This window comes from Bubalus kerabau, chromosome 3 (genome assembly GCF_029407905.1).
Source record: "Bubalus kerabau isolate K-KA32 ecotype Philippines breed swamp buffalo chromosome 3, PCC_UOA_SB_1v2, whole genome shotgun sequence".
In the NCBI taxonomy this organism is placed as follows: Eukaryota; Metazoa; Chordata; class Mammalia; order Artiodactyla; family Bovidae; genus Bubalus; species Bubalus kerabau.
The window spans coordinates 118,680,005-118,705,908 of NC_073626.1; the positions used below are offsets into that span (position 1 = coordinate 118,680,005).

Genomic DNA, 25,904 nt, shown 5'->3' on the forward strand with positions numbered 1-25,904 from the left:
GACCACAGGAAAAACCATAGCCTTGACTAGATGGACCATTATGGGCAAAGTAATGTCTTTGCTTTTTAATATGCTATCTAGGTTGGTCATAACTTTCCTTCCAAGAAGCAAGTGTCTTTTAATTTCATGGCTGCAATCACCATCCACAGTGATTTTGGAGCCCCCAAAAATAAAGTCTGACGCTGTTTCCCCATCTATTTCCCATGAAGTGATGGGAGCAGATGCTATGATCTTCATTTTCTGAATGTTGAGCTTTAAGCCAACTTTTTCACTCTCCTCTTTCACTTTCATCAAGAGGCTTTTTAGTTCCTCTTCACTTTCTGCCATAAGTGAGATATTAGGTAGGTTCAAAAGTAATTTTGGTTTTGCATTGTTGAACTTTGCCATTTGATTTTGGAATACATCCTTAAATTAATGTGGATATGTTATACATCAAAAAATAAAAAACGATGGGCAGATATCTGTTGCCTTGCAAAGCTGGCTTCCATGCATCTCCACAGTGCCTGAACCATGGCAAGGTGGCTATTTCAGAAGCACCTCTACCTGGTTTCTAAGACCTGGCTTCCAGGGCAACAATGGCAAGAGACTAGATCCTTTCACCCTCTGAGGATATGCTGCCTGATGAGAAGGCAGAAAAGTGGGAAGAAGTGGGGAATTTGCTATGATTAATTTTAGCTCCTAGATGTAATACATCAGAACCATGGTTTTCTAGAATGTTGGGAGGCAGCATTAACTAGAACTTCCTTTTCTTTAGTTAACTTGCTCACAGATCAAGAGGTTAAAGCTTCCTCTGCCTGTCATTAGCAGAACATTTTGTTTCCAGTGTTACTGGGTGAAGGGCTCAGGTGTTTCTCCCCCAAGGTCTCTCCAAAGACACTGCCCCAAGAGTCCTGTTGAAGGAGGCCACCGGTCACACATAAACACACATGCTGCTCCTTTGCACTTGAAGCACACTGCTGCCCATCCTAGGATAAACATCTTAGTGCTATCACAAACATTTTCCTTTTCTGCAGGTTTTTTTTTTTTCCCTTGAGGCAGGAGAAGGAGACCCTCTCATTATTTATCTTGAGTGTTTGATAGGCCTCCTTTGAGAAGGTCATTGTCTGCAACAGTAAAAATAATCATGGGATTTCTGGAGAAGCTGGCAAAAGAAAAATGATTCATTATTTCAAGAATTATTTTGCCTTCAGTCCCCAAAATGGATGAAGGCTTCTAACAACATGTAAGAGAGAGTAAGGCTTAGGTTGTATTTTAAAGGGAAAAGAAGTTCAAACATTACATTTTTAGCTCTGCTGTAATATAACTGGGGTCAAGACAGTCCATCTGTTACCCCCATGGTCTTCTGGATGCTATTGTGCTATTCCCTTTGCCAAGGAGGCCTGCCTGCCCTCCTTCCCATCTCATCAGTTTGCGCTAATGAGATTGGAAGAAATTTTTTTAGATTCTATTCAAACAGCTCCCCCTCCCTCTGGTCCTTTTGGGAATGTCCGAACAGATAGTATACCCATCTATATGGGCTCAACTCGACCTTACACGTCTTGCTGTGTCACACAAAATGGTGCATCTTCAGAGCACAGTGTATTTTGCTGATGGGGGAATGGGGTGGTTATGTAGCTATTTAACTGTGAAGGATAGTGTAATCAAATAGACCAAAAGGTGTTTTATAACCCAACTTATACAACATGTCTGGTACCAAGACACCTATTGTGTTGGGTTATTTTTGAAATAAAGTTTGTTTGGCATCAGTGCCAGCCAGATACCCAGAATGAGGCAGCTTGACTGATAAAGATACTGACTTTTAAAATGAAAACTGGAGGAGCTAAGCGATCAATATGACCTTGACTACTCATAAGCCAAATAACTTATGGAAATGATGCAAAGACCCTGTGAGCTCCTTTGCCTGACAGAAAGGCTTGAAATAATATTTTAAGAAAATCAAAAGCAGCCATCTCCTGGATCTTCTTTCCAGATTAGATCTGAAATGAAAGACCCTGAGTTACACAATTAACTATTGATTTTTGTTGATCCATCTTTAATTCTCATAGCAATCGAGTTGTGTTTACACAGTCGTGGTAGGCAGGCATACTTCACTGGGAGCAAGGCGCCTTTCAGTTCTACATTAATTTAAACATTACATTGTTCTGGGCATGTGAGACAAAAATAAAGTTTGTTTTTATTGTAGTGGATCGGTGACGTAAACCTTGTAAGGTTAAGCCAGCCTAGGTGGTTCATGAAGAAAATCCCTTTTATAAAGCAAGTGTCAGTTTGTCAATTGAATATATTACTGGTGGCAGGGAGAGAATAAAAGAGCACCTGGATGCTGCAGGGTACTGGAATGTTGTCCAAAGTTGGCTGCAATTTAATCTCCTTACAGTTTCATTTCTTGATTTCACACACTTGGTAATATGTGTGGGTTTATCACCCAGATAGTCTTATTGATATCTCTAAGAATGTCATCATTGTCCTGTTTACACTTTCACTTAAAAGCACCAAAACACATCACCCAGCTTCCCCTGTCTTCAGGAGATAGAAATCTGAATTTAAGCAGCTTTCTGGGACTGGCTCAGGCCAGGAAAGACTGCACTTGCTGGTTGAAGGACACACTTAATAAAAGGGTAGAGTCAGTGTTGGTGCCATTTATCACAGGCCTGATATTTTCAATAACATCGCACCCCAAGATACAAGCTTATTGTCTCGGCTCTTGCTCCTGAATTTCCAGGAAGCGATGGCAGCTTCTTCTTCACCCAGCCACAGGCTAGGCCCACCTGGAGGCACAGAAGGCGGCCCAGGATGCTCAGCAGAGCTGCCTGATGGGGATGGCCTAGGGATGTGAGTCCACTGGTCTCTGCTCTTGCCAGAGAAGGGAAATTGCTTTTGCCAAAGCAGATGGTAGTCAGGCATCCATTAATCTAAGGGCCATCCTGGTTTTTATGAGGCTATCCTGGAATCCCAGAAACCATGAGATTCAGTGGTAAAGAACTCGCCTGCCAGGGTAGGAGACTCGGATCTGATCCCTGAGTCAGGTAGATCCCCTGGAGAAGGAAATGGCAATCCACTCCAGTATTCTTGCCTGGAAAATTTCATGGACAGAGGACCCTGATGGGCTATAGTCAGTGAGGTCACAAAAGAGTTGGACATGATTTAGTGACTAGACAACAACCACAGTGCTTCTGCCAGTGTGTCCAGGACTGGAAAGCAGTGTGGCTTGCACAGCCCAGATGAACATCAGAAATGATCTTATTTTACATGCCTCTTCATCATGGAAAAGTAGATATTATGAAAACTCAGACATGTCTATGAGCTCTGAAATGGAATTATGTATTGAAAATAGACCTGATAGTGACTTTGTTCATTGATACGCAATCAGTAGCAACTCCAACATGTAAGATATTGGGTCAGAATCTGAAGAAGAAAGAAGAACCAAATTTAATGCCTGGCCTCCAGAAGTGGGTCATCTAATTTAGAAGCAGGACGTGCATATGAAAAGAAACTATATAATAGAATGAGTATAAGTTCAAGATTGAAATGGGTAATTTGGCCACTTAGGCCAGGAATTCATAGAAAGACCCCTGTGGACAAGGTATTGTAGAAACAAAACCAGCAGATATGAATAAAAAAAGAGAGGAAAGGATCAAGTTATAAAATGTAGTTAGTATTAAAAATGATATGGAATTAGAGAAAAAGAGAAAAAAATCCAACTTAAGCTTGTTAAATTTAGGAGATAACTAGACCCAGAAAGATTTAAAAAGGTGAATGTAAATAGTTATTAGTTAACCTATGGAAAACATTGGCTTGAATGATCCTAAAGACTAAAAATGGAAAAAGATCAAAAGAAGATAAGCAAGTTAAGGAATTATTTAAAAATTAGGATTAGGGTAAAGGGATACAGTCAGAACTTCGAGTTTGTCAGGATATTTGTGTTCTAAATGCCATTATCAGACAAAATCAGTGTTACTCAGTTATGTCCAACTCTTTGCAATCCCATGGACTGTAGCCTTCCAGGCTCCTCTGTCCATGGAATTCTCCAGGCAGGAATACTGGAATAGGTTGCCATTTCCTTCTCCAGGGGATCTTCCTGACCCAGGGATCAAACCTGGGTCTCCCACATTGCAGGAAGATTCTTTACCATCTGAGCCAGGGAAGCGCATAAGACCAAATATTAGGCTGGATAGCCTAGTTGAACAGTTCTCAGGGATTCATCTCCTAATATATCTGAAGTTTTGTTCTTTGTTGACATCGTATTAAAAAATCTTTAGCGTGCTCATTCCATGTGAACAGTAACTTGTCTCATGCACCTCCAATATCTCCAGTATTTAGAGTACTACCCAGTACATGAAAGGTGCTCAACAAATATCTCTTGAATGAATAAATGACGTTGCAGGAGCAGCATAATCCCTACTTAAATATTTAGTAAATCCAGGTCCAGAGTTGTTGTGGCAGAGCAAAGGATGGAACCTAGAACAAATGTGGATTCCCACTGGCATTCTCCCACCTAGCACATCCTTCCATTCTAGAACCCCTGGTGCTTACTGGGTAATGAGGAATCAGAGCATCTTACAATTGTGTGCAACACACAATATACAGCTTACTGTTTCTAAGTCTTTAGAACAATTCCCATCAAGAAATCTTCTCTTGAGAAAAAGGATCAGTAAATTGGTACTGATTCTGAGTTGCTTTGACACTCAGGATTCGATATGTCAAATATCCTTGGGAAATAGCTTTATCTAAAGCAAAGGCTGATGGGCCCTAGAACTGAAATATAAATTGCATTGGGGGATGCATACCTTAAACCTGAGCAGAGGTAACACTCTTCCATCCACAAATATCAGTGTGTCTCTGGGTGACCTTAGTGCTCAGTCTCACTGGATTCCATGGCTATTGCAAACCACCTAAATAGACTGTGTGCCACAGTGCTCTATGACTCCCAGATGGTCTACACACTTGTGTTAGAGATAACTCCAGGTTGCCTAATTATTTGTAGGCTAATGAGTAATGCAAAATGCAGAATGTTTTTCCCTGGTTTTAACCCTCAGCATTTTTGTTGTTGTTCAGTCGCCAAGTTGTCTCCGACCCTTTGTGACCCCACAGACGCCACACGACTGGCTCCCCTGTCCCTCACTATCTCCCTGAGTTTGCCCAAGTTCATGTCCATTGAATTGGTGATGCCATCCAACCATCTCATCCTCTGTTGCCCCCTTCTCCTCCTGCCCTCAATCTTTCCCAGCATCAGGGTCTTTTCCAATGAGTCGGCTCTTTGCATCAGGTGGCTCTTGAGCTTCAGCATCAGTCCTTCCAATACTTCATAATAAAAACTTAACACTTTCAGGTATATTTCTATGATGTCTGTGATGATGGTGGTTTTGGAGATGTTTCTTTGGAAAGAGAACATCCATGAAAAAAAAATAGTATAACCTTTTTTTAATGCTCCTCTGATTCCCACCCCCCCAAAAAAGTGTTTTTTGTTTTTTGGTTGTTTTTGTCTTGAAAGAGTAACTCAAACTCTATTACTCCAAGGTGAAAATATAGCCTCATTCTTCTGGAATACACAACCGGTGCCTTCATGCTGTATTTTCCTCTGACAAAGTCCATGGGCTCTTTACAAATACACTGTCATCTAAGCCAGTCATGGCCCAGCTCACTGGACAAATAGGTATACTGTTTAAGACATAAAATGATGGAAAGGTTAGTCAGAAAAAAAAGTCTAATCAATCTTTTAAGGCAAGTGAGTAGCATATAAATTTATTTTTATCCATAATGGTGCCTATAAATGAAAGGCCAGAGGTTTGATGCCCTTTCTCTCATCGGCTGGAATCATTAACCTGACACTAAGTTAAACATACTCAGAAGTTCCAACCCAGATCCTGCTCAATGCTCATTCCTAAATAAACATTTTAGTTAATAGTATTGTCCTGGAAGAAGAAAAATAAATCTAACAACATGGCTAAGCATGTTCTGTTTAGTTAATTATACAAACTGCTATCAATGAGCTGGCTTATTTCCCAACTCTCAAGATGTCACTATGAAACAGGGCAAATTTCACTTTTAGAGAAAGTGACCAATAGTGATCATCAAATCTGATCTATTAATTCAGGTGATTAAACTGTATTTTAAATTAAATTTGTGGATCCACCCACCTCCTAGAAAACAAAAATCAAAAAATACAAGGTTTCAAATGGGCATTTCAAGTCAGGGCACTAACGTTAGAGAAATCACGAATGTGTCCTTTGCATGTTGATATAATCGTTTTGCCCAAACTTGTGATTATATGCTTTTCCTTTTCCCAGATGCCTTTCTCTGCCATAGACAAAGTTTGTGATTTTCTCTATGTTCCTTTTTTTCTCTTCGCACCGAGGGAACTTTTCTTCCCCATTTTCCATGTATGGGAACATTTCCCATCTCTTTGATGAAATAACTTCACTTTCCTTCAATCCTTTTGATCTGGTCTCTAAAAGTCCTTGGCAGCCACTGTTTATCTCCAAGCTGAGTTCTTTTCTTTTCCACAAGATATATTATTTTCTAACAACCCTAAGCTTCCTACTGCACTTCTCTCTGCTTGCTTTTTTTTTTCCCCAAAAAAAGTAAGCTCATTTTTCCTCTCTGAGTTCAGGGGTTCTAACAGAGGTCACTGGAAGTCATTGATCATGATAAAGAACAGTTATACAGTTAATACTATACTCATAAAAGCACATCTCAGCTGAAAATTACTCTTTCTCCTAATAAAACCAGTTTGCCCTGGAGATACTGAAGACTCTCCAGGACCCCAGTAAGGAAACAGAGAGCCCCCAAGTGCTGAATCATATCTCCTGGTGTGTGGGTGGGTGGAGAGAATGGTTCTCGAATACTGATCCGGCACATTAATTTTTCAGAAGGGCAAGCGAAGAGTAATGTGTCCGGTTGAGGTAACAGAGGGAACTAAATTCCGAGAGAAAGTAATTATCCAAGTTGGAGTTTGACCAGGTTAACCGGGTCAACACCACAACTCTCAAGAAGAGTCTGGAGGGTCTTCCGTGTTCACCAAAGGTCACTGTCTATTTTTACCTCTCATTCAGAACAGCTCCACCAGGAATACAGTAAGAGGTGGTATTAAAGAGAGATTAACTGTGCCTCTGAGAAAAATGACTTGAGCTGCAAGGTTTCCCTTGAGGTTGGCCTGCCCCCAGCAAACACCACTTAACAGAGACTTTGAATGTGCACAAATCTTCAACTAAGAGACCCAGTATTAAAATACCTCCTCCCCATTCCCACAGGAATGTAGCACATAATCATCTTCCTAGTGCCCAAGATTTGCTCATCAGGAAAGGGATAGGGGAAATCACAGCTTCCACTTCAACTCGAAGCTCAGGATTAGCCAGCCCATTTCCTCTGTTTGATCCATCACCTGTTCATCACATCTGCTAGATCACCTCCCTCCTACTGCTTCCCCCGTGGAAAATGCTCTCTGCCCAAACCAACTCTCTGCAGTCTCCAAATTTTTCATTTTCTTGGCCCATGCACACATATGATTCTTTAATTAAAATCTTCATCATCACACATAATGAGAAATGTGGGGTGATGGTGGTGCCATGGGGTGACACTTCTTCCCAGTTTTGGGGACGTGTTTCTTTCCATGTGGAAGGAGTTCTCTAGGATAACATTTCTAACGTCTCTAGCCTCCGTTCATTCACTTCTCCTCAGGAGAAGGAGGAATAGTTTGTTTAAATAACAAATTAACAGATGCACACTTCTATATATAAAATGTTTTTGCTTTTTTTTTGCTAAGTCGCTTCAGTTGTGTCTGACTCTTTGCAGCCCTATGGACTGTAGCCTGCCAGGCTCCTCTGTCAATGGGATTCTTCAGGCAAGAATACTGAAGTGAGTTGCCATGCCCTCCTCATAAAATAGATAAACAACCAGGATATATAGCCTGGGGAACTCTACTCAATAGTCTGTAATAACCTATATGAGAAAATAATCTGAAAAAGAACAGATATTTTATATATATTATATATATATATATAAAAGTCACTTTGCCATTCACTTGAAACTAATACCACATTGTAAATTAACTATACTTCAATAAAAAAAAATAGCAAGTTTAGTAAGGGAACAGGGAAAGCTTAAGTCCATCTCCTGCTCTCTGTATCCTTGCTCTCAAGTCATGCTGGCTGTTAGAAGCACACGTTCTAATTTGTTCCCTTCATGTTGTAGGTTTTAGAAGTCACTTGCCCCCAGCCCAGGGCTACCAGTTACTAAGCCCATCTACTTCTAGGGCCACTACTAAGAAACTCACTTCTCTAAAGATAAAACCTCATTCTCCTCAGAGGCTTTCTCAATAATAAAGCTGATATTTTTGCCTTGCATCAGCCTTTTTTTTTTTTTTTTTTTTTTTTGATCTCTTTCTTCAGTTCATTCAGAATTAAAGGTAGGGAAGAGAATTATTTATTGTATTACCTGAAATTCTAATAATGGATGCATAGAAGATGCACAATTAAGAATACTTTAGAGTCTTAAAGTTTTATAGAATGGGAAGATCCTTTAAAATTTTTTAAAGAAACTAAGGTTCAACGGGGCCACACAGCTAGTTAGTACAATGCCAGGATATGAACACTGGTTTCCAAACACCCAAGTTCTTGTGTGGTAACCCAAGTTCCACACAGAACCCACCCAAGATCTGTGGTCAGGCTTTTCCTGCTTGAGTCCTGACTCCCTGTTTTATTAGCCATGTGTATGTAGCTAGATATTTCAACCTCTCTACTCTCTGTTTCCCCATGTGTTTAAAGCAGATGAAAATATTACTGTCTCATAGGGTCATTATAAGAATTAAATGAGATAATTCATGCACTGCAGTCAACCCAGTACCTGACACATAGTAACACACATTGTAAAAACACTATATGTAGCTATTATTTTCTTACCATATGTCTTGTTGAACTGATTGTCAGTGAATCATTATGGCAATAGAGAAATAAGAACTCTGTTGAGAAAGGTACAGTTTAATTTGTTCTAAAAGCTCTAGTCCTCTTGGCAAATATTAGTATCCAGCTGAGGAATGATGCTGTGCTTGAATTCCACAAGTAGAGCTGAATTTCCTCCTGACACTTCACAGTAGACATACTAACCAATATTTTCAATATATAATCAACAGATGGAAACTTACTTGAAATAATAAAACAGTAGCCTTCATCATAGAACACTAATCCATTGTGCTATTTCATGAATTTGCTACTTATTTCTCCTTGGCTATGAGCTGAGTTTCTGACTGTACACGGATAACATGTCTCTCTCTGAAGCTGATCTCATTATACATATATTTATTCCAGTTTATCACTTGAGCTTTTCTGCATCACCTTATATAGTCTCCCCATCTTTTCCTTATGAAAAGGGGACATATCACCTTCTATTTTATTCTTCCTTATATTCAGGTTGTTGGTTTTAGGCAGACTCTCTACTTCATGATTATTGCTGACTGTTGGGGGTGGGGGGAAATGATATGTGTTTCCATTTTGAAAATCAGGAAACCAAGTTTCCAGGTCTAATTTCACCTGTATTTGAATTTGTATGAACCACAGTTTCCGTAAATACTCCATGTAAAATACAGCTGACACCAGCCTCCCTCCCCTTCCAGGCTGATGTAAGAGCAAAGTGAGATCATAGATGGGAAAGCTCTTTGGAAATAAAAGCTGCTCATTATTTATAGCCCACGGTAGTGCTCGTCATTCAATCGTGTTTGACTGTTTGCAACCCCTCTGTCCATGGAATTCTTTGAACCCCTTCGGATAGGCATAGCTCTATGTTTCTGTGTTTAAGTGATTCCGTCCATTACAGAATCTAAAAAGGCAAGAGACAAGACTATCTGGGCAACTACTAGACCCAAGAGAGACTGTGGAATATCTACAGATGTGGTAGCGGCACATGAAATGGAAACTTTTGGAATGCCCTCCTTCTTACTTGCTGCTGCTGCTAAGTCGCTTCAGTTGTGTCCAACTCTGTGCGATCCCATAGACGGCAGCCCACCAGGCTCCACCATCCCTGGGATTCTCCAAGCAAGAACACTGGAGTGAGTTGCCATTTACTTCTCCAGTGCATGAAAGTGAAAAGTAAAAGTGAAGACGCTCAGTCATATCTGACTTTTAGCGACCCCATGTACTGCAGCCTACCAGGCTCCTCTGTCCGTGGGATTTTCCAGGCAAAAGTGCCGGAGTGGGGTGCCATTGCCTTCTTACTTACTATATTTCAAAAGCATTCCAAAAGCCCCCTCTTCTATGAAACTCTCTCTGAGAATCAGGACCACATGATTATTCACCTAGTAGACTGATTTGATTGATTGATTATTTGACTAAAAGGAATCAAATTAGTTAAGGGATAATTACCAAGGGATTTCTGGAGACTATGACACTATCTACTTTGTGCTTGAATTATTGTTAATAATGTCATTGCACAAAGGACAGGAAAATATTTATGAATAAGCAGAACTATTTATTTTAAACTTGAAGATATATTCTCACACGTTTTAGCCCAACTTTTGTTCCCAAGTACAGTGAAAAGCCCCACCAAAAAGTGAACTGTACAACTGTTGCCACCTATAGGTGGCAAGTGTAGTACATTAATTTTATGGTAATTTCTATGAAGCACACTCTACAAAGGAAATGACAGTGTTATGTGGAACCCACGCAGTCTTCATCAGGAATCTTTACTAGGTTTGTTATTAATCCTATCACTGTTGTTGTGTGATTCTTATTTCAGATGCTCTCCTTAAAGGTAATATGGGCTGATATATGTGAAGTTCTTTTCCAGGAGAGGTTAAGAGCTTGGACTCTGCAGGCAGACTGCCTGGGTCCAAATCCAGATCCCGCCAGGTATTGCTCCATAACCTTAAACAAGTTCCTTTCTCTGGCCTTGAGTGCTTGTAAACGGAGAGAACAGTGATACCTTATGCCATAATACTGATGGGAGAATGAAAACAGATAATCCATGCAGTGTGCTTAGCCAAGTGTCTGTGCAGAGCAGGCACTTAATTATTGTTGCTGTTTCTGTTCAGTCGCTCGGTTGTGCCCCACTATTTGTGACCCCGTGGACTGTAGCACGTCAGGCTTCTGTCCTCCATTTCCGGGAGCCTGCTCAAACTCAGGTCCATTGATTCAGTGAGGTGATACCATCCAACCATCTCGTACTCTGTCATCCCCTTCTCCTCCGGCCTTAAATCTTTGCACAATCATGGGCACTTAATTGAATACTGTTATTACCATGATTAGTTTTCAAAGCACCTTCACAAACATTTGTTACCAATGGATGTGCGCTATTGTTACCAAAATGGAAGTCCAGCTGCTCACTCCTCTAAAGCCAATAAAGAGGCAAGCCTGGTGGAAAGGATAGTTTGCTTTATTTTGGAGACCAGCAGCCTACTGGAGAAGGCAATGGCACCCCACTGCAGTACTCTTGCCTGGAAAACCCCATGGACAGAGGAGCATGGTAGGCTGCAGTCCATGGGGTCGTGAAGAGTCAGACATGACTGAGCGACTTCACTTTCACTTTTCACTTTCATGCATTGGAGAAGGAAATGGCAACCTACTCCAGTGTTCTTGATCCCAGGGATGGGGGAGCCTGGTGGGCTGCCGTCTATGGGGTCGCACAGAGTTGGACATGACTGAAGCGACTTAGCAGCAGCAGCAGCCTTCAGAGGATGAGGGGGGCGGCTGTGGCAGACTCCTGTCCATAGGCCAACTCCATCCCACTCCCTCACCCCCACAGACCATTGGTGGGCTAAAGCATTTATAGGCAGAGGGAGGGGGCTACATGAAGAATCAACACAGGCAGCTCTGACAGGCATTTTGAAATTGGTCATGGGGTGGTCTTATAAGCATCATCTTGATTGTTTTATGTACAGTCAGTCTTCAGTTCCAGGGTCAGTTTGTTCCCATTTTTTGAAGCCAATTTATGTCGTGGCTAGAGTCTAGTCATCGTGCAGTTAACTTCTTCCACCAAATAGGGGTTTCAGTATCTATAAGACAGCTCGGATATGGCTGTATCATATGGCTCAGGATATTATCTATAGCCCTTGAGAAAGAACTAAAGGCCTTTAACTTTGCTTACTGACTAAACTATTATTGTTTTGTCTTGTTTGATTGTTTTCCTTTGCTTCTGTATTTTCTTATTTCTTTAATTAAACTTATCCTTTGGCTAAAATGTTTCTACAGACAAAAGACAGGTGGAGGACATTGGGGAGGGGAGTTTGGACCAAAGGGTCCTGCTCTGTTTCACTATTTTGTTACCATTCAACAGATCCATCCTAAGCACAGTCCTGTTGGACCTCAATCCCTCCTTATGTTTTAAATTTAAATGTTTTGTGACTTCAAAATTAACATACCTGAGATTTGACAAGACAATGTTGAAGCTGGCTGGGTATACTTCTAATTCAAGGAAGGAAAGTAAGCCACTTCATTGTTTTTCTTCTTAGCTGGCAGGACCACTGGAGAAACCAAAGCCAATAGCTGAAACTCCACTGATGCTAGAGAAAGCTGAATCCATCTTCCAGTCTCCATCGAGAATCTACTGATGATTAGCATTGGGCTAGATTTTTAGGTTGAAAACTGGTGAGAGAAGGAGTAAGAGGGGGTCAGCTATTACCTATAAAACAAAATCACTAGCTCAGGAGTTCAAACACTGCAAAGATTACTTACTTGACATATGCAGCGGGGGTTTTGTTGTTTTGTTTTTTTTCTTAATCTAAGCAAATAATTAAAATTAGAGAACTTTAAATACAAGCAAATATTGTGGCCTTAACTTTAAAATCAAAGATCTGGACCAAATCTGGACTCATGTTTCTGCACAGCAGCAATGAGCTAGGTCTGAGTAGCTGCTCCTGCCTTTGGCTGAGGCACATGCTCGGGAGCTGGCCGCAGTCCTCTCAGTCCCTACAGCTCCCCCATCAAGGTCGAATGCCAGTGTTTCCTCACTGTCACTCTTGTACTGATGATGTTCTTACAGTTAGAATATTTGGCACCCACCCCTCATCAAAACTGAAAACAGAAGGAAGACTGAGAAGGCTTGTGACTTTATAGTGGGCCATTCCTTTATTTCCATTGCCTCCTTGGCCAGTGTAGGCTTTTGTCATAATTAATTGAAAGAACCAAACCTACAAGTGGGAAACATTTAGAAAACAAGATGCACTGTTTTTGTCCCATAAACAATGAGTGTTTTCACGTAAATAACCCTTTCCTTGTTGCTTCGTCACTAAGTTGTGTCTGGCTCTTTTGTGACTCCATGGACTGTACAGGCTCCTCCGTCCATGGGATTTTCAGGCAAGAGTACTGGAGTGGGTTTCTATCTCCTTCTCCAGGGGATCTTCTCAACCCAGGACTCAAACCTGGGTCTCCTGCATTGCAGGCAGATTCTTTACTGTCTGAGCCACCAGGGAAGCCTGCGATTTTATTCAGCTATATATCCTCAGCACCAAAACCTTCCACCAGCCTCATGATAGCTTCTCTAGTGAGTGTTTATTGAATGAATTTGAGATCCACAATGACCAGAAATAGGCAAGAAAAAGAATTGTGGTTCTTGAATAAAGAAAAAAGGGAGAAGATACTCAGGTGAGGAGGAAATTACATTGAATGCCCTCTATTTACCTACATTTAGTATAATCAATGGAGAAGGCAATGGCACCCCACTCCAGTACTCTTGCCTGAAAAATCCCATGGATGGAGGAGCCTGGCAGGCTGCAGTCCATGGGATCGCTAAGAGTCGGACACGACTGAACAACTTCACTTTCATGCATTAGGGAAGGAAATGGCAACCCACTCCAGTGTTCTTGCCTGGAGAATCCCAGGGACAGGGGAGCCTGGTGGGAGGCCATCTAAGGGGTCGCACAGATTTGGACATGACTGAAGTGACTTAGCAGCAGCAGTATAATCAGTGGAGAAGACAATGGCACCCCACTCCAGTACTCTTGCCTTGAAAATCCCATGGACGGAGGAGCCTGGTGGGCTGCAGTCCATGGGGTCACTAAGAGTCAGGCACGACTGAGCGACTTCACTTTCACTTTTCACTTTCATGAATTGGAGAAGGAAATGGCAACCCACTCCAGTGTTCTTGCCTGGAGAATCCCAGGGACGGGGGCGCCTGGTGGGCTGCGGTCTACGGGATCGCACAGAGTCAGACACAACCGAAGCGACTTAGCAGCAGGAGCATAATCAAAGCTTTTCTACCCCCTCCATGTATTTTTCACATTGTACTTTATAATTGTTTTTAAAAGAATGCTTAAAATTGGCACAGCATGAAAAGGGGCTGCTACATGAAGTTGTTCCTAATTATGGGGCCACTTTTCTGTAATCACCTAGGAATCTCTTCGTCAGCCCATCTCTGGTCTCGAGGTAGCCATTTCAGATCGAAAATTAGCTCTGTGAGTAGTGCTCCTGTACATTAATAGTATAATGAAATAAACACCACTTCAAGGATGATTCTCAAATATTCCCACTGAATTACACCATTTCCCACAGCAGAGAGACAAACGCTGTCTGAGCCTGCTCTTGGGACACCAGAGCCATCCACTTCTGTGTCCTTTTCTTTTCTCTTTCTATTAAATATTAATGGACTTCCCAGGTGGCTCAGTGGTAAAGAATCTGCGTGCCAATGCAAGCGACACAGGTTTGATCCCTGGGTCAGGAGGAGCCCCTGGAGAAAGAAATAGCAACCCACTCCAGTGTTCTTACCTGGAGAATTCCATGGACAGAGGAGCCTGGTGAGCTGTAGTCCATGGGGTTGCAAAAGAGTCAGACACAACTGAGCAACTGTACAACAACAACAACAAATTAAATATTTAGCATGTGAGAATTCACAGGCTTTGACTGTGTCCACTTTTCCTCAGATCCAAATACAGTTTCCTCATTGTACCTTTGACATCCATCATAGCTATGGTGGGGGAGGGGTGGGGAATAGAACTGCCTTGTTAGGGCCTCTGACAGGAGCAATTCAGATGGTTTGGCATATTTGGGTGGCAAAATGAAAAAAAAAAAAAAAAACATACTGGACACCTTGTCCTTTATTACAAGAGCATGGAAGGTCGCCAGACAGGAATTCAAACCTTTTTCTCCATCACTTGCTGAGCCACCTTGGGCAGGTAACCCTGTCAATCTGAGCCTTGTTTTCCTCCTCATTAAAGTGGAGATGTGTATCTTGCTGGCCTCCCTGGTGGCTCAGACAGTAAAGATGCTGCAGGCAATGCAGGAGATGCAGGTTTGGTCCCTGGGTCGGGGAAGGCCTCCTGGAGAGGGGAATGGATACCCACTCCAGTATTCTTGCTTGGAGAAGTCCATGGACAAGGAGCCTGGTGGGCTACAGTCCATGGGGTCGCAAAGAGTTGTAACTTACAGGTTTGTTGGGGGGGTGAACGGAAAGCCTTATAGATAAAATACTTCCAGTGTCTTTTATATGGTGGATGCTTAATAAATGATAGCTACTGTTACTATCTCTAAGGCCTGTTCCTGTGTCCTCCTTGTGTTTCGATGGAATTTTTGCCTGAAAAAGGAAAAGGAGATGAGAGATGTGGTCATGGCTTTAATACTTCCACATTTGTCAGTTTTTGTATCTATGCCTCCTGTCACCTTGGACCTTGGGAACTACTTAAGCAACTGAATATATTCACATTTACAGAGTTCACCTACAATAATTATCAAATATGACTTTTATGAAGTCCCAGAGACTACCAGTAACAGCCTATGAGTACACCTGTGTAAATTGGTTTTACTAGAACCTCCTGGAGAAGAGGTTACTGGGGTGCAGAACTGTTAGTATGATTTTTAAGCCCTTGGGCCTTGAAGAATCTGTCCCCTCAGACCCAAGATCTCTTTCCAATAGCATAAGACTTGTGAGCAGACAAAATACACATGTGACAATGCTTCTGACAAATTTAACATGTACTTAAATTGTGTGGCAATTTAAAGGATTGTATGCTTTTTTTTTTCCCTAACGTAGAACTGTCATTTCTGGCTGCAATTCAATCCCTATCCATATTTAGAAATAGGACAACTAATATATTTAGGAAAAGAAAGGTGTTTGAAACTTTAAGAAAAAGAAGACACTTTACCTGAACAAATTTCAGAAGGATCCATTTAAAATAAAATTAAGTGGCACTTAAATGATTTGCAAATTGGGACCTATTTATCTCAGTAAAATAATTAAAGTCTTGATTTATCCCTAAAATTGGTTTTATTATTACATTGAATTATACGAGATGATTTGTTAAAAGACTTGTAGGTTCCTTCTATCCTTTTAAATTGTGCTTTATACCAACAATAATTGAATATTGGCTAGAATAACTTGATTTTGCAAAGAAATATGTTTCTAATATTTTCCTCTTTTTATTGCAGAAATTGAAACAAGTTGAAGAAACCAGAGAAGATCCTGAGAATAGATTATGCAAAATTTCCCTGGAGTCATTCAATAAATATGACGGCAATACTGTGATCTTATTAGAAAAGGAGAACTCTCTGAACAAGGTTGAAGGACAAAAGGAAGAAAAAGAAAAAACTGAAGAGGCCTCTTTGAGTAGCTCTGAAAGACCTGGGGTAGACCACCTGGAATCTTTGAGTGATTCTTTATATGATAGCTTCTCTTCCTGTGCAAGTCAGGGTTCAAATGATGTATAAAGGACTTTTCCCCCTCTTAGTGAGCTGGAAATGGAGCACTTAAGAAACAGGGGTGGGAGGAGCAGGGCAGGGAGAGATGACAACACATAAATGATTGCAGTACCAGAGCCTACACTGTCAGACTCAGAGCCAGCAGCCCACTGAGCTTACTTCCCTGACAGGGCAATAAAGATAGATTCTATTTGTTGTGTTCCACAAGGATTAAAAGTAAACACACCCAGGATACAGAAGTCTTAATTTTGCACTTTTTTTTTTTTGAATACTTGTACAGAAGTTGTAAATTTTCTTGAAAAAGAAATTATATTTGTAGCAAAAAAAAAAAAAAAAAAAAGCCAGCAATAAATTGAATCAGTGCCATGCTCTTGAAATGATGTCCTAAGTCTTAGAAGTTTATAATATATTTTTTAAAAATTCCAAATCAACTTTTTGTTCAGGTCACTGTCCTAGTCCTCAGATTGTGGGTACACTCTGTAAAACGAAAACAGGGCCTGCCAGAAAAACAGAGGGCTCTTGTCATCTCCCTCTCATAATCTCAGTTTGATAGAAAATTTAATTCTAGTGCAAATTCCAAGTTGTTGACAGATTCAGATTCTAGTAAGAAGTGTTATCCTGCTTCTATTGAAAACTGTAAAGGAACTCAAGTGCGACACTGATCAGAAGTGATATGTATCAGAAACAATGTAGTTCTATTTTCCCTCCAATCATTTCCTTACACCTCCTTCTACTTAGTGGTTCTCTGTGATTCTCAACATTATTTGTTGATTTTTATCTTCCTGCTCTTTTGATTAAAATCTGATCAATCTATAAATAAAAGCAGATTCCTATTTGCAATGTTCACTTTGTAAAACATAAGATGATTGGTGCTATGAAAAATTCTTACTTTTAATATCCTTTTTTTCTACAAAGTCTGTTTATATGTAAGGATAAATTCTATTTTAAAGGTTACTGTGTATTTTTTCTAGATGTGAACTATTTATAATTGCTTTTGTACAGGAGCTTGTAAACTAGGCATAACAAATATTTTAGGATCTATGGATACTTTAGTACACACTTGTTTCTTTAAAGAGAATTGTATGATCAGTGTTATTTGGTTAATTTGTGCAATTTGTTACATTTGAATTTTGTTGTCTTAAAATTGTGTGTCTTTCAAACTTTTTAAGATTCTTTTGTTTCATTGCTAAATAAACGTCATATCACAATGGCACCCACTGAAAGCTTAAACCTTATTCAAGGACCCTTTGAGCCAATTAGTTGTTTGAATCTCACACGTGCTCTAGCTACAGTTCCCAGAAGAGACAGACTAATAAGCAAACGCCCTATGGCTCCAGAAAGAGTAATTCAGCTAGTAGTAAGATTGGAGTCTGCAAAATAGCCAGTAATGGTCAAAGCAGTTTTATCTCCCTAAGGGGTTAACCAACTAGAAATGAGAGGAAGAGGTGGGCAAAGGGAGAGAGGGGGCCCGAGGCAGATAGGGAACGATCTCTGCAGAGGAATTACAAGAAAGCCCTTTAAGCGCATTTCCAGACCCGCTCTGCTGGCAGGACAGGCAAACAAATGATCAGCATTTCGGCCTGAGAGAGCTTCCTCCTAGAGGAGGCCCGAGGTGGAGAGGGACAGAGCTTATGAAGCCCTTTTCACAGAGGTGGGTGCTCCCTAGGGTCTTGTGAGAGCGAACGAGCGGGATTGAGGGCGGGGGCTCCAAGGCGCTCACGGCGGGCCAATGGGCTCCCGTACCACCTGCTGCAGGGCTCGGTGGTCAAGAAGGCAAATGTAGTCCCTCGAGTACTCCTGGTGGATCGCTCTGTAGAGAAAGGAGGAATCGAGGTGCGGGATTCAGGCAGCAAGCGAGTCCTGGGCTGGGAAGGCAAGGTACACGCGAGGACGCGGGTGTATATGCTAATTACCCGTGGCTGGGAGGGAAGCCCAAGGTAGCTGCCCAGTCTTTTCGAGAAACAGGATGGAGTAGAGCAACTCCCGTCTTCACCCCGATTTGCTTTCTAGTGGGAGCTCATCTAGGTTTTCCCGGGGTGGCCCTCTCCTGGGCTAGGCTACCAGGGCGGTGTCACCGCACCCTTCAGCGGTGCGTGCGGCAGATAAACCGAGTGCAGAGCGCGTGGAAGCTGGTCACGGACCCCACCACACCCAGCCCACCCCGCCGCAGTAGAATCCAATCCCGGTAACGACCAGAAGAGAAGGCGCGGCTGCATGGGACACTCTAAAGGGCCTACAGGTGTGCAACTTTGCCAGACGCACTGGAGCGCGCCCCGCCCCTCGCGGCCCCGCAGCTCCAGTCCCGCAGGCCGGAGAGACCCTGCGGCGGAAGAGCCTACCAGCCCCGGGGGCGCAGGAAAGGGGTGGGGGGCGCGCGCGCCCTTGCAAGCAGAGGGCCACGGGCACGCAGTTTTCCGACCTCACCTCCCAGGTCCTGCGGACTGCGCCCGCCGGAACCCCGCGGCACCTGCTGCGCCCTCCTCCCGCTGCTCCCTGGTCTCCAGCCTCTGGGCCTCGGAAAACTACACGCTCTCTCTACCCCTCTAGGCGTCCCAGTCCCGGGGACGCGCGGAGGCGGGAGGAGAGGGCGAGCGGAAGGGGGTGGGACGTGAAAAGACTGTCCCAGCCTTCCCCGCTCACCACCCCCACCCCAACTCGGCAGCCGTCACGTGGTGCCTGGAGTGGGAGGTGGGGAGAAGACAGGAGACTTTTTTGGGTGCTCGGGATCGCCAGTAGTTCTTTCATTCTCCGTCGCCAACTCCAGAGACTCCGTGCTCCGCCAGGGAGCTTGAGTCAGAGGAGCGGCGACCCCTCAGCCCGGAGCCCCGGCTCGGGCGATGCGGGCGCCGCCGGCGGCACCTGCGGCTCCTCTCGGCGGCAGCAGAGCGGGCCCCATCAGCCTCGGCAGCCACAGCCGCTGCGGCCCGGACAGCCTCCGCCGCGGTCGCAGCTTCTGATGCGCCTGCTCGCTCCCGGCCCCGCGGCTCCGGGAGGATGTGGGTCCTCGGCGTCGCAGCAACTTTTTGCGGATTGTTCTTGCTTCAAGGTAAGAAAACGAAGCGGCCAGCTGTCCGGCCCGGCGCGCACATCCCATCCACCCGCCGGCCCTTTTGCCTCCCTGGGCGCCCACCTCCGGTCCTGTGCTGCTCCGGGTTGGCCCAGAGGGAGTTTGGCTGCGGCGAGGGGTGTTCAAAGGCGCTAGATGGGAAGGTCTCCAAATCCCGCGCTGCAGGAGAGGCGGGAGCGGCGGATTGGTGGGACTCTGGCTGCAGATGGTTGGGCTGCGCGGTAGAAAGAAGCTAGGCTAGGAAGGAGGGAGGGTCCGAGCCGCGTGGGGTCTCAGATAGGGAACTGGGGCGACAGAAAGCGAACCTGCCAAGTCGTCGGGTGTCTCTCGCAACCCGTGGGAGTGGCGCCGCCGACAGGTGAGCCGCACGCGGGGCAGCCTGTGGCCAGGGCGCGCCGGGCTTGGGTTGCTGCGCTCGGAGCGCGACCGCTGTGGGGCTGGGAGGGGTTGCGCCGGGTCCGCGACTTGTCTGCCCGGGACCCGGGGGAATTGGGTCTTGAAGGCAGCTCGTAGATGCGAGCGGAGCAGTCAGGCTGGAGCGGAGAGAGGTGAGAAACGTCTGACTCCTTCCCTCCAGTACGAGATCGACTTCCAACCCAGCTCTGCAGAGCTGGGACCCCGAGCCGGAGCCCTAGCTAAATCGAGCCGCGAAAGTGGGGCAGAAAGCGGCCGGGGATGCACGCCCACACAAACACAAGCACGCAGGCACGTTCCCACGCCACGGCCACCCCTGCTGCTTCGGGGAACCGTCCCGAAGAAAGGTGGGAGACTTGGGGCGCAGCGGCACTTCCTCCAGAGCTTCAGCGTAGGGAGCCTGCGAACCACAGCGCTAGAATGCCGACGCCAAAAATAAAAGAAAACCGAAAATGCGTCTGCAAAGGCAATCGCGACTGGTGCCAAAATAGCAATTAACTCATTTGTAACCAATTAACAATTAGGCAAATCTTCGGCGTAGACTGGAGCTGACGCAAGTCTCTGGAGCTACTCCGCTCTCAGGCTGCATGTTCCTCCTTCCAACTTCCGTGCGGAATGGCCAGGTGTGGTGTCGGATAGGCTCTGTTTCTGGAACGAGGGTCTAAGGGTCGCGAGCAAAATTCCACTTTATCCCGCAGGACCTTCGGCGGCCACGCCGCCCTCTACTGGCTTCTGCCGCAGCCGCCTTTCTGGGAGCCCCAGGCGCTAGCGCGGAAGCAACGCTGGCTGGGGCCAGTCGGAGGATGGTGGGTTCCCGGGTGGTCTCTGTGAGGCTGGGTCTGAACCCGAATGCGTCTGTCCCACAGGCTTTGCGTTGCAAATTCAGTGTTACCAGTGTGAAGAATTCCAACTGAATAACGACTGCTCGTCCCCCGAGTTCATCGTGAATTGCACGGTGAACGTTCAAGACATGTGTCAGAAAGAAGTGATGGAGCAAAGCGCAGGTAAGAGGCTGGCAGCCCTCCTCCTCCTCCCCTCTCCAGCCTGGGCCTAGGTGGAAGTGAGGTGCCATTGCATTACAGGAAAGGATTGACTTGGATATTATGCACACACTGGTTTATCGCGGATTTACTTTTACAGTGCTGGGAAGACGAAGAGTTCCAAGTTACTTTAATCTCATTAGAGTTAATTACCAGGGCTTCTCCCCAAGGAACTGGGAGGGGGGTGTGCATTTAAATGAATGGCTCTCCTCTTTTATTTACTCCCCTCACCTTCCTCTGCTAAAAGCTGATTGGGAGACTGGAAAATATATGGATAACCAGCCCTGCTTGGGCAACTAGACAGTAGCCTGTGAGCAGTGTCAGACTGAAATATGAAGCTAGTTGAAGTTCCCAGAGGTCAGCACTTGAAAAATGTGTTTTGTCAGAGAGCCACGCCATATTTCTTTGAAGAACACTACAGGATCTTTATTTAATTTTAGAACTAATGCATCAAATTCCAGGCACAAATTGCCAAGATCTTTCAAAGGAATGTAGTTTCCAGTCCCACAGGCTTAGCTGCTGGCAGGCTGACAGAGGGCCTGGGCACCGGCCAGGTGGAGAAAGAAGGGGAGGTGGGTCTTGCTAGCAGCAAACCTCCCTCATTTCCTGCAGAGTCTTCTCACTGAGCAGGAGCTCCTGGCCCCTCTCAGGAGTCTTTTCAGAAGTCAAAATCTCCCCTTAAAGTACAACTGGAACTTTGGGGAAATTGGTGAACTAGGGTTTCATTTCCAAGGTCAAATCGACGAATATAGATTTTGTCATTTTAAAGATGTTGAAATGATAGATGAATAATATTCAGTGAACCCAAGCCCAGCTTCTGTTTAGCTGGCTGGACTGCACTGCCCACGGAGCCTGGTGAAGGGTTAAGTGAGTCCTTTAATCTGGTAGCAGATTCATGCAAAGGCTCAAGTTTTAAAGCCAGCATTTTGGGAAAAACAACTTTGGGAATGTTGTTTTCTTCTCAGAGAAGGGTCTGGCTGCACCTTGTGGCTTGCCGCTCAGTTATGTGGGAAGGCACTAGCTGGTCACTGTACTGTGAGGTGGGGTGTGTATGTGTGTGACTTTCAAGGCTGTTCGTTTAGATGATGACCAGTCTAGGTGTGGATTCTTTCTACCAGAATCATTCTTCTAGGAAACTGGAAACGTAATCGCTCTCAAAAAAAACTTCTCAAAGAAGGCAACATGCATTGTGTGGTTATATGGGATGCTGCTGCTGCTGCTAAGTCGCTTCAGTCGTGTCCGACTCTGTGCGACCCCATAGACGGCAGCCCACCAGGCTCCCCCTTCCCTGGAATTCTCCAGGCAAGAACACTGGACTGGGTTGCCATTTCCTTCTCCAATGCATGAAAGTGAAAATTGAAAGTGAAATCGCTCAGTTGTGTCTGACTCTTAGCGACCCCATGGATTGCAGCCCACCAGCCTCCTCCGTCCATGGGATTTGCCAGGCAAGAGTACTGGAGTGGGGTGCCATATGGGATGCAGGCTGTTAAAAAAGCCAAACAAAACTTAGTGATGGGTCTTTAGCTAAGATTGACATGGGTGATTCTTGTGAGATGTTTCTTGTCTGCTTGTATTTCATTCCTGAGAATTTAATCTGAGCAAAAACAGACTGCCCTTCCACCAGAGGAACTGCTGTGATTTTCATCAGAATCACTCTGAACACTTTATTGCAACTCTCAAATATTTGTAGCTTTCTTCCTGGCAGTAGTTTAGAGGCAGACAGAAAGGGGGATATGGAACTTCCTCGTCATCCTCCAGGTCACTGCTTACCTGGGGATCTTGTTTCATAACCTGGGATATGATTGTCACAAGGAGAGGAAAAGCTATGAACCAAATTGCAGTCAGAAGAGGTGGCTTTCTGAGAGATATTTTTTGCTTTTTCAAAGTGTACTTTGAAGATGCACTTTGAAAATGGAATTTTCAAGTGTTTAGTTTTTCATCTGGCTTCCCTCGCTCATCTGCCCCGCACTGATTTTTGTTTTGTTTTGTTTTGTTTTAAAAAGGTATCACTGGCATGATAATGCCTAGCTTCTCCCCGAGAAACTGAGCACAGTCAGTGCCTGACCTGAAGTTGCTATTAGCTCAATCAAAGTGGGTGCTGTGTATCTTCAAACCAGGTTCCTCTGGCCACATGTCATAGGCTAGAGAGTGACAGACATGAGAGAGATAAGGCAAACTCAATTGTGAGGTGTGAGACACAGACACCGTTGATGGGCTCAAAGGAACTGGTTAGGGGAAGGAAGCAAGCTGTGTGCACGGAGTATCCTGAATTCAATAGAAATCAGCCAAACACACACTTCTGTGTTTGAAGTTGAAGGTGGGGTGGGCATTGGAGAGGGAGTGGACTGAAATGTCTAAGGCATTTCCATTTTCATCATGTGGTATTAGAGACCAATCTGTTTAAGTGGTGATTAACTCTACCCTTATTGGCAGGGCGAGAGAGCCAACCTGAAAACTGATTAAGTGAACACAGCTTAGTGTACTCATCAGTGTAGCAACAGCTGATTTCTGTTGTACACGGCATGTGCAGGTTCTTTCTTTGTGCCTCATGTGGGGATATCACCTGAAATCTGAGAGTCGTCTTATGAGGCTCCCGTTTCCCAGGCTGCTACCCATGGGCATTTCATTTCACTGCAGGGTCAACTTCTCCCCACCTGTTCAATGATGCTATTAGGTGTCGAAGTCAGAATTGTTTCTGCTTAATCAGTGATATATATCCTTTCAAGAATTTCAGTGCTTTGGAACTGAAAGGGTTTTTGTTGTTTTAGTTTTAAAAAAATTACATTGACTTATCTATTAGAAAAATCATAAAAGGGGGATCTAGCAATCTGCTTTCTATTCCATCTATTACAACAACCTTCCAAATTTCTCCTTTAATGAGAGAGTTCACCAACTTTTGTAGCGCATACACAAAAATTAATCTACATTTGCATAAAGATTATAAGTAAATATAATAGAAGAATTATATTGATAGGAGTAAACCATAGGTGGTTGATTTATAGTCGACAGTGTGCATCAGAATCTGGGAGTTTTGTTCAAATTTACATCTGGGCCCCTCCTTGGACAGGCCACTTTAGGGAAGTCTGTGGTGGAGCTGGCCAGGGGTTAGCCCCTAAATTGAGAGCTGAGGGTCTGGACCAACCTTTTTGTGTATTAGAGGAGTAAAACAAGAGCCAGGGAAATTAGATGTCTGGTCCATATCTGTCAGTCAGTTGTTACTGAGCGGCATCTGCTCAGTAACATCCCGGGCCAACCCCTTGCACAGGAAAATATGTCTCCAGGGTTGCCTGCAAAGATAATTCAGGCAAAGTGCTAAAGACTTAGACAGTTCTCATGCCCACCAAGTTCACCTAATAGGCTTAGTGAACTGGGTTGAGTGGATGATCCACAAAATGGATTTTGCAAGAACAGGAGAACAAACTTGGGATTTGTAAAGTCTGAGTGCTATGGCATTTTCCATAGGTAGATAAGAAGCAGGGTTTTAAATGGACTAAGATTTTAATGCACCAAGCAAGTTTGATTTTAAGTAGGAATGAAAGGCATTCTTTTTGCAAGAAAAAAAAAAAAAAAAAAAATACCAGTGGTGCAATATGCCCAGGCCCTCAGATAGGCCTTTCTGGATTAAGTCTGCAAACTCGGCTCTTATGAATTTTCAGGCAGGTACATTGAATTTTCAAGTGTGAAGTACATTTAAAATTAACCTTTACCTATTCCCCAGAGTGGAGAAGGAAATGGCAGCCCACTCCAGTATTCTTGCCTGGAGAACCCCGGGGACAGAGGAGCCTGGTGGGCTGCCGTCTATGGCATCACACAGAGTTGGACTGAAGTGACTTAGCAGCAGCAGCATTCCCCAGAGTGGCATTCCTATGGGGGGCTGAGAGAGTTTTCTGCTTTTTTCCCCCCTTGGCCAGTTATTGAGAAATAAGGCGTGGATTATGGGGAGGGGAAGGCTCCTTTCATTGTCCTTACTAATTGATATTTAAATGTTTGCATAATAAATGACTTGTTCTCTCCAGCTCTGCACTTAATGAGTTAGTGTCTACTTAAGGCGCCACCCTTGATAATGACATTTCTCTTGCTCTGACTTATCACTGCAATAAGTACAGAGAAATGTCATTATCAAGGGTTGCGCCCTTAAGTAGACACTAACTCCATTAATGTTGACCAGAGTATAAAGAATGTGAATTTGCATTGTTTGACAGTGCAATCTTGTAATTAGAGTTTTTCCCTCTTGACTAGATACAGTGAAAGGGGTATAATTTAATTTTTATAGACTAGCCAATTTCTGCCCTTTGTAAAATATAGCTCTGTCAGTGAGCAAAATGTTACAGGTTCTCCTAAACCTTATTTAAAAGTTAAATGCAGTGTATTGAGAGAAAGTTCATGGGCGGAATCAGTAACCTAATCGATCTCTTCACCCATCCTTTGCAACAGGCATTAATCTATTTGTCTGTTTTGCGATACATGAGTTAGTGATTTATATGCCATGTTGCATGTACATTATGGCTGTATAAGTAATGACTATTTTCCTTTTGGATTAGTTAGTTGCTCATTAAATTGGACGAGGATGGCTTCATGCCTTAGATAGATTACTTTAATCCCTTATTTTCTCATGAACTAAAAAGGGATAGCAAGGGAGGACCTAGGGGTCTCTGAAACAGTCATCCACTCTTAGCAGAAAGAAGTAGCAAGTTAACCATGGCCTGTGTTCTCTGCTTAATTTCACTAAGATTGAAAATGACAGGCTACAGTGAGCTTGGCAGGAAGGAAGGG

General features: G+C 43.8%; 2 protein-coding genes and 1 long non-coding RNA gene across 30 annotated transcripts in view; 2 read left to right on the plus strand and 1 right to left on the minus strand.

Moving 5' to 3' along the window:
- NCKAP5 (NCK associated protein 5) overlaps positions 1–17,823 on the plus strand; it is a 1,093,872-nt gene extending 1,076,049 nt beyond the window's left edge. For 20 of the 25 annotated variants that reach the window (XM_055572827.1, XM_055572834.1, XM_055572823.1 and 17 more), the window contains 2 exons: positions 9,805–10,036; positions 16,341–16,483. In XM_055572827.1, the coding sequence (XP_055428802.1) occupies positions 9,805–10,036; positions 16,341–16,347 (239 nt within the window). In that variant the 3' untranslated portion in view covers positions 16,348–16,483. Of the gene's footprint in view, positions 1–9,804; positions 10,037–16,340 lie in introns of those variants that run through there. The other 5 variants (XM_055572842.1, XM_055572838.1, XR_008711991.1 and 2 more) reach the window with 4 other exon arrangements.
- On the minus strand, positions 5,387–20,220 carry LOC129646518 (uncharacterized). 2 transcript variants are annotated; one of them, XR_008711994.1, is made up of 4 exons: positions 19,741–20,220; positions 15,056–15,489; positions 12,344–12,566; positions 5,387–5,655 (listed from the first exon to the last, which is right to left on the minus strand). It is a non-coding gene; the product is annotated as an uncharacterized LOC129646518 (long non-coding RNA). The 2 variants fall into 2 exon arrangements; XR_008711993.1 differs by having other exon boundaries at positions 5,388–5,655; positions 14,999–15,489.
- The window catches only part of LYPD1 (LY6/PLAUR domain containing 1), a 66,443-nt gene continuing 59,216 nt past the window's right edge, over positions 18,678–25,904 (plus strand). Inside the window, exons 1-2 of one of the 3 annotated variants that reach the window (XM_055572863.1) lie at positions 18,678–18,849; positions 20,958–21,095. In XM_055572863.1, coding sequence (XP_055428838.1) covers positions 18,825–18,849; positions 20,958–21,095 — 163 coding nt within the window. In that variant the 5' untranslated portion in view covers positions 18,678–18,824. Of the gene's footprint in view, positions 18,850–18,870; positions 19,657–20,957; positions 21,096–25,904 lie in introns of those variants that run through there. The other 2 variants (XM_055572862.1, XM_055572864.1) reach the window with 2 other exon arrangements.